Raw genomic sequence first — 8,519 nt, 5'->3', positions numbered from 1 at the left:
TGTATGCTGTAAATTTATCTGCCAAGTAGTAATCATCAGTACAGCAAGCAGAGCTGGCTCATCTGCTCGGGCCCATACGAGCTGTATGATGAACCGAGCGCAGACACAGACCATCTGTTCCCGAATAACAGTTGTGGTTCTCACACACGGCGATGGCTTTTGTTGCTAGTACACATGGGTATATAGGGACTGTAGTCATGTTTTGTCTCTTTCAGGTAAGTTTTTCTATTTGTCGTCATTTTGTTTCTCCCCGTGATGATTCTCTACCTCTCACTAGTTGGTTTATGATTCTTTTTATTAGGTCTTTATCTCTTTTAAGTCGTTTTTTTTGTCTTTGTTGTGTAATTTCCTCTCTTTCTGGTCATTTTGACTTCACTTTGTAAACATTTTACATCACTTGTTGTTTTTATGATCATTTTGCATCTCTTTCTAGTTGTTTTGCATATTTTTGTAATCATATAGCATACAGTATATGTGGCCATTTTTTTTTTACATCTCTTTATAATTGTTTTAGTATCTCCACATTATCTTTTTTTTATCTGTGGTTGTTTTATATGTCTTCCTAATTGTTTTTATTTTAGCTCATCATTATAACATTCATTTTGTGCCTCCTTGTTTTCACTTGGTTGACTTTGCAACAAGAAACCAAAAGGTCCCTTCACCGATCATTTATTGTAGTTGTGTAGTGAGACCACTTTCTGGTTAATTACAAACTTTGAGCAGGTAACCAAGCCTTGTCCTCGAGAGCAACTGATTAATGAAATTTGGATGCTAGATGTGTGCTGAAAACAGCTGCATCTAAAATGATCTCCTGTTAAAACAGATATAGAGGTGCTGCAGGTGTAGACTGCACCCCCTGCAGGTTGACACGGCCTAGAGTGAAGATTGAAAAGTGCAGTCCTGTCTCCTCCCCCCTGCAAAAAATACCACACAAAGATTTTCTGAAGTGCGTGTTGTGTCTAAGCCATCCATCCTATATTATTTCCCCAAAACGTTTCTTTGTTCTGGCTTCCTAGACACGTGTTCGAAATGTGGCATGGAGCAAAACAAACAAGCAGTGAATCTAGGTCCAACAAATCAGCCCTGGAAACTGCTCCAGTCGGGAGCAGGTACAGAGACAGTGACTCCATTTTTAGCAGTAGGCCTCTCCTTGTGGTTCTGATGCACTGTCCATTTCCACCACATATGTTGCGCCTGTAGATGGTTTGTGGCCGTTCGCTGGTAGTTCCAGTGGCGCCTCTGCATCAGCAGGCCCAGCAGTCAGGTACATGTCCCACATCTGCTCGGGATGGTCCAGCTCCATCATCTTCTGCTTGATCATCAGGCTTTTCTCAATGTTCCGCCGTTTGTATTTAAACTCTATGATGGTCTTGGTGTATCTGTTGAGCGCCGTCACTGCGGAGGCCATGCAGGTCCCAAAGGAGCCCCATGCTAAGCTGAAAAGAGGTTTGAAAACAGTAATGTCACTCTGTTAAACTAACCACTGTAACATTTCTTTGCCATTGAAAACATGTTGAACTGGACCAAACTTACAGTTAGAAACAGCTTTTTTTGTAATTTAAGTAAATTTTACAGTATGTACTTTATTTTAATAAAGACTTTGAAGTCACACTCGTAGTATAGTAGTAGTAGAGTAGTATTTTATTAGGCAAATAATATTGACAGTATTGAGTTACTGTGCCATCAGTTTCTGTGGCGCATTACTGGCACATCACATCCCTGTATAAGCTACAGATGTTGTTATGTAACAGCTTTCCTGCAGCTCTGGTTATTTAACATTGAATATTTGAGACATCTGTCCATTTTTTTTTATAACATTACACATTTGTGAGCAACAGTCACACTGTGAAGTTAGTATTTCAAGGAACACTGATATGTGTTATTTAAAAAGCACTTGAGCTGTTGGCAGCTCTCCCACACCCAGACTGTGTGTGTATTACCTCTCCCTATTTACTAAATACTGTGCTAAATTACTGCCATTTTACTTGATTGATTAGGGGTATCCATGGGTATATTTGTACAAATACAACGAAATACAAGTTAAATAACATACATGGCATGTACTCTACTCACTGCTATCAATCCCACAGCTCACAGAGGACATTACCACCACAGTGATAAGATCAGTAATCGGACATTTAAAGTCACTGCTGACTACTGATTCAAATATTCATTTTTTATTAAGTAGGGAGAAGACAAAGATTAAGTGTGGGACAGTAATAGCTGTCTCTCTGTCACTGGTTCAGTTGTGATGATAGCAAATATCTGGACAGTGAATATTCACAGCAGAAGGTTCTTCTGTAGCCTCAACAGTCCATGTTTAACTCTGTTTATTGAATCGTGACTTGGAGTAACTAACGTTCACAGAGTGTTAGATCACCTTCACAGATATTGGCCAAAAAAAATCACATCCTCTAGAGAACAATACTGTAGGAGGCCAGAAAAACAAAACAGACTTGTTGTTTATTCTATAATGGCCATTTTGAGCAAAATAAAAAAAAAAAACTATATTTGTTATTGACTTGTTTGACTTGTTGACAATTTCCAGTAGTAGTAGTACAAAGTGCTTACACATAAGACCAGCTGTAGTCCCAGGTCTTGGGTCTCCAGTCTTCTGGCCCCATAGCAACAGCCAGCTGGAATATGGTGGTAAACATCATGTGGGCCACCATCCCACAAAGGCCTGAGAACGAGAGCAAATGAGTGTGTATGGTTCAGCAAAATAAACAAAACTTAATGCTGCTTTATTTATAGAATAAATCAAATTTATAAAGAGATAATTAAATTCATGACTAGGGGTACTGGTAAGTTTAAATTTAAATGGGTGTGTTTAGCAAATACCCATCACCCAGTGCATCACTCACTAATCGAGTTCTCAAAAGGTACTTCGTGTCAAATTGCTTAATGCTGCATCATTCATGGGTATAAAGGATCACAACTGTCACAAATGACAAACTTTCCAGCCAATGTTTTCAAGTTATTTCAATAGACGACAATTAATAATCAATAATGAAGAAGGCTGTGTACAAACATCCAGACCCTTACTCATCTAAAGCAAGCATGAAACCTTTATTACTTGACTTTTTTTGCTACAGAGAGCAGCACAACAAGGTGTAAACACAAACATAAAGTTGATATGTGGATTTAATTGGTTGTGGGCTAATTCTTGTGTTCACCTGCTGTACATAACTCCAATGTTCCCGCTCTATTAGCTCTGTTTTGGTCTATCAAATCCAGAGGGAACTGTTTGTTTCCATAGCAGCTAAGTGCTTCACTATTGGATGTTCACCAGCTATTTACTGTCTGTTTGGTGTTGAACAGAAAATCAAAACACTGACGTTCTGGCTGAACTCTGGTTCAGGTGAAGTGGCCTGTGCCTCTCTCTGGCTCTCCATCCAGTAGTCTGCCTATCCACAGCTGCTTTTCTTGGGATTAACTCGTAACAACTGAGGGGGATGGGGGTCAGGGGGGTGGAGGAATAGAGGGGGTGGGTGGGAGCTCCTCTGGGCAGGTCTTGGCCAAAAACCTCTGCACAGGCTCCAATCCGATTAGTCCACAAACCAGCAAATCCTCCAAGGCAGCGAGTGAACACAGTTAACTGCTCTGTGTGCTCGCTGGATGCTGACTGTCAACTTTGCCTCCTTCAGCCAGCGTGACCTGCTGCCCTGCTCCTTTTTGTACTAATTTACAGCAAAGTTGTCTTCACATAAAATACATGTCCATGTTTACTACAGATACTTTAATGTTCTTATGACTGCTTACATCCACGTTATAGTGCATGTTTGATTTAAATTCAAAACGGGGGTGGGGGAAGGTTACAGTGCTATCATATGTTTATACAGCAGATTTGTTTGAATAAAATCAAAGGAAAACGCGTAAATGCAAGACATATTTTAAAAAATTCTATTATTTTGTTTAGAAAATGAAGGCATACAGCTTTCTTTTATTGAAGGTTGTAAAATATATTTATGTAATCACAGTAGCATGTGTGATGTGCAACCTTTCGCATTTGCCTGAATGTATATTACCCATAAAGCTAAATAAGGATAAATTAAGCTGTTGGAACTAATGAATTATTCCAAAATAATAAAATCCAAAGAGTTCAGATTTCAGATTTATAGTAGGAATCTAAAAAGCTTTATTTATATGCGAATAATGTGACTGGGTGCACCCCTTTGATTGGTCCAGTCAGCCCAGCCCACTTCCATTGTTAAATGTAAAATTCAGGCTATTTGACAAATAAATAAAGGACAACATCTGTGACCTGGGTAGTAAGGCATGGAGGCTAAGGTTTGTCATCAGATTACCATATTTTGAATACTTTTTCTGTAGCCTTTTGAATTGTAGTTCTACGTTTTCTTACATTTTCATGTTTACATTTCTTATCCACATGGCTAACCTGTGAGGAAAATAGAGTGCATTTACAAAATATTAATGTGTTGAATGGCTATCACAGAAACATTTTAACATAAATAGTATAAATAATAGGGTTGGATTTGATTAAACGTTCATATAATCGTTTTCATCAATATCATTTATAAAGGGACATAGTTCAGTGCATCCAGAAAGTATTTAGTGCTTAACCTTTTCCACATTTTGTTATGTTACAGCCATATTCTATAATGGATTCAATTAATCATTTACTTCAAAATTCACCAAAATAAAAAACAAAAATGAGACATGCTGCTGCATTTTGGATCTAAAGTGGTTTGGCCCCCATCAGTAATACATTGCAGTAGTCAAGCCGAAATACAACCAGAGCCTGCACAATGAGTTGTGTTGTACAGTTAGAAAGGCAGGGTTGGAGCTTTCTGATGTTGAAAAGTGAAAACTGCATGCCCTTGAGACAGAGGAAATGATTAGCATGACGCTGCCACCACCACCCTTCACTGTAGGGATGGTATCGGCCAAGTTGTGTAGGTCGTGAGCAGAGCCTGGTTTCCCCCAGACATGGTTCTTCTTCTGGAACGTTCTCCTCTCTCCAAAGAGAAATGCTGGAGCTCTTTCAGAATGACCATCGAGCTCTTGGTCACCTCCCTGACCAAGTCCTTTCTCTCTCGATCGCTCAGTTTGGCTGGGCGGTCCACTCTAGGAAGAGTCCTGGTGGTTCCAAGCCTCTTTCATTTAATGGTCGCCACTGTGCTCATTGGGATCTTCAATGCTGCAGAAGTTTTTCTTTACCCTTCTCCAGATATGTGCCTTGATACAATCCTGTCTCAGCAGGACATTTCTTGGACTTCATGGCTTGTGCTCTGATAATTATAATGGTATTAACACACTTTATTGATCCCTTTGGGGACACTGTTGTTTGGACAGCTGCAGTAGAGGACAGTGCTACTGTGAAATGTGTCAGTGTCTTGTCCAAGTACACCTTGACATGTAGCCAGGAGGAACTGGGAGTCAATTGTGGGAACTTATACAGACATATAAATGCCTTTCCAAGGTATGTCCAATCAACTGAATTTCCCACGGGTGGACTCCAATCAAGTTAATGAGACATCTCAACGATGATCAGGGGAAACAGGATGCACCAGCGCTTAATTTTGAGTGTGATAGTGAAGACTGTGAAAACTTATGTAAGTGGGATTTTTTCATTTTTAATAAATTTTAAAAAGATTTCAAACAAACTTATTTCACATTGACTGTATGAGGTATTTTTGTAGAATTTGGAGGAAAATAACCAATTTCGAAATTTAGGTTGTAACATAACAAAATGTGGAAAAGCTGAACACTGTGAATACTTTCTGGATGCACTGTATCTTTCCATCAGGGGAGCCAGGGTCTAAATGCTTCAGCAAAAATCAAAAAAAATTTAAAGCTATCACTGAAATCAGACCTAAGACGGGATGTCTGTGTGCAGCAGCATGATCGTGGCATGAGGGGGTCAACAACAGCAACAGCAGAAATACAAATCACAGTATCTCTGTAGTTAACACCAGAGGTCTTTGTGCAGTGTTACCTGACAGGGCGGTGCACAAGGCAGCAAAGGCACTGAGCTTCAGTTTGTTCATGACGCTAAAGCAGGGACACTGCTCCAGGGTCATCAGAGCCCCGCCCGTGAAGAGCAGAGTGAGGTACAGAGTCTCAGCCACAATACATAACCACAGGACCCCTGGGAACACAGAAACAAGAAAAAAGAGAGGGAGGGAGATATTGAGACAGAATTGAGATATGTTGTCCTCATAATACCCTGTCCCTGGTGAATAATCCCACTTGTCTGAAGACATAAATGCATGTAGGTACAACAGATCTGCTCCTTTCAGGTCTTGGGTTCAGAAACAGATCATGTGGACTGGAAAAAAAAATGACCAGGCAATGTGAGTAGCTGCTGTTTATGTGAACTGGTTTCACTGTGTACAAATTTAAACAATAAAGTACAACATGGGTTCCTTCTTTACTGAATGTTAGGTCATCATTTTGTAAAGGTGTAGCATATCAAAGCTCATTGGTTTATTGATTGTATTTTTTTACTTGTATTGTGCTCATGTGCATACATTTCTAGGCACAGCTGTTTGAATTGATTCAGTAAATGGCACAAAACCTGGCGTGATGTATTATTATGCCAGAACAGGAATGGTTGTCACTATCAACGTGTCATTATAGTGTGTTTCCTTCCCTTCTTTTCAGCCAGACAAAACATTTTGTCATTTGACCAACCTCTTTCGTGTTCCGGTGCAATCTCCGAGAAGTCTCGACAGTCAAACCCTGTAACCAGAGAAAGTATGGACAGTGAAATGAAGTTACTGGTATTTCTCATTTATTTATTATTCATTACTCAATTTTTATGTGCTTTACCGAATGTATAATTGTGAGCCATTGTGTCACATTAAATACATGAAATCTAATTTTTACCTTACCTTACCTTTAACATTTTTACCATATTTGCTGTGATAAGCTGCAAATAACATTGTTTTGTCATTTGTTTTGTAGTGGTTACATTGGTGGAAGTCAGCAGACCAAACAATTTGTCACTATGTAATTTTACCAGAGCTTATCAAACTGAATAGTAAGGCTCGCATGCATCGCCAAGAAAGACAGTTATAATCCAGACTGGCCTCAGTGCAATGAATTATGCATTTGCCTTGTCTGTTCCTGACAATAATTACCCTTGACATTATTCATTTTGTATTGCAAAAGCTCTTTCGATGTTTTTAGCGCTTGCAGTTTCCCTTCAGCCCAGGGGAAAGGTAAAAGCCACAAAAACACATTTTCTCAGCTTCTTTCTATGAGCAATAAGGTCATGGACAAAGAGTTGTCTGCTGAACATAAACAGTTTTCTTTCACAATATATTTTGTATTATTTGTTTGTCTTGTCATTGGTTCAGCAAGGTGATGTTCTGCAATTTAAATGAAATCAGGATCAACATCTTGCTTTTAGTTAAATATCTCTCTTGGAATACATTTTTGTCTTTGCAGAGCTTTTAGACTACAGTCAAGTTCTCTTTTTAAAAGGTTGATTTAATGCTCAATTTAACATATTATACATTTATACATATTTTATAAAAATGTTGTCTAGCATCCTGTCTCTACGTCATATCTAAATAAAGTACAAGAAATATAATATGCTCAGTGCATTACCTTACACACAGACTGCAAAGGGTTAAAAAGTGATGCAACTGCTAAAAACTGGAATGATGTTTGCAGCCTGCAGACTGATAAAGTTTTTTAGGGCTTTACAAATCTTGCTTCCTCTTTCTTGACTTCCTGTCTCTGAACACCTGTCTGAAGCTGAAGACCTTGCTGCCCTTAGTCGTCTTACCGTTCATGTCGGCGGCCTGTTCACAGGAGAAAAATATGCCCGTGTGGAACTTCCTCAAAAGGAACTTCTCCTCCCCAGTCTCAAAGATGTACTGCACCAGCCGGGTGTCGTTGACGTTGGAGCTGTTGAAGCGGATGCAGAACCACTGCTTCACCTTCACTGGAGGTCCCGTGCAGAAAGGTTTGGCCACCTTCCTGGTCCCCTCACACCAGTAGCTGGTGGTTACAGCTGATAAGGCAAAGGCAAACGCCACAAAGTTGAGGGTGAGCGCAAGAGAAGCCCGCCGCCCGTGCTCTAACCTCATGGTCGAGGCCAGGCCAGAGGAAATGAAATGAAAAGGCAACTAATCCTGGCTTTCGATATGTATCCACAGTGTTTCGCCTCCCAGCAGATATATCAAATCTTCATAATCTCGTTGCATCTGGGGCTTCCTGGGTGAGAATTTTGTACATCCTAATGCCGGCTCTAAGGATGTGCTGCCAGTTTGATTAAAGGATTCATTCTCTCCACTTCCATAAAAACAATAGAAACCCATGGCAGACCAATGTTATTTTCCTCTGCTTCATTTCAGCTCTTTCACTCTTCACTCTCTCTTACTCATCCAACCCCATTGCTCCTCCCCTCCTATAAATCTTTGCCTATAATATTATCCATTACAAATGGCAAATTATAATGTAGATGTCCTTTGACTATATTAATAATAAAAAAGGATTACCATGAGCTTAGATTATTATACAGAACAAGGTTCTTCCTGTTTACA

At 39.6% G+C, this 8,519-nt stretch overlaps 1 protein-coding gene across 1 annotated transcript; it reads right to left on the bottom strand.

Moving 5' to 3' along the window:
* Positions 1-1,132: 1,132 nt before the first annotated feature.
* Positions 1,133-8,063, bottom strand: LOC113161592 (germ cell-specific gene 1-like protein). The gene is made up of 5 exons (XM_026359273.1): positions 7,760-8,063; positions 6,658-6,705; positions 5,960-6,112; positions 2,572-2,683; positions 1,133-1,436 (listed from the first exon to the last, which is right to left on the bottom strand). The coding sequence occupies exons 1-5, from the start codon at positions 8,061-8,063 to the stop codon at positions 1,133-1,135; spliced, it is 921 nt and encodes a 306-aa protein (XP_026215058.1).
* Between the last annotated feature and the right edge of the window lie 456 nt (positions 8,064-8,519).

This window comes from Anabas testudineus, chromosome 8, assembly GCF_900324465.2.
Source record: "Anabas testudineus chromosome 8, fAnaTes1.2, whole genome shotgun sequence".
NCBI lineage: Eukaryota > Metazoa > Chordata > Actinopteri > Anabantiformes > Anabantidae > Anabas > Anabas testudineus.
This window is presented reverse-complemented; position numbering and strand designations above follow the sequence as displayed.

Bases quoted from the DNA above. Each gene is read 5' to 3' on its own strand.
- LOC113161592 (XM_026359273.1), bottom strand. From the start codon at position 8,063: ATGAGGTTAGAGCACGGGCGGCGGGCTTCTCTTGCGCTCACCCTCAAC. The intron at 6,706-7,759 runs GTAAGACGACTA...CTCTGGTTACAG, and splicing joins ACAGGCCGCCGACATGAACG to GGTTTGACTGTCGAGACTTC. The intron at 6,113-6,657 runs GTTGGTCAAATG...CTGTGTTCCCAG, and splicing joins TGCACCGGAACACGAAAGAG to GGGTCCTGTGGTTATGTATT.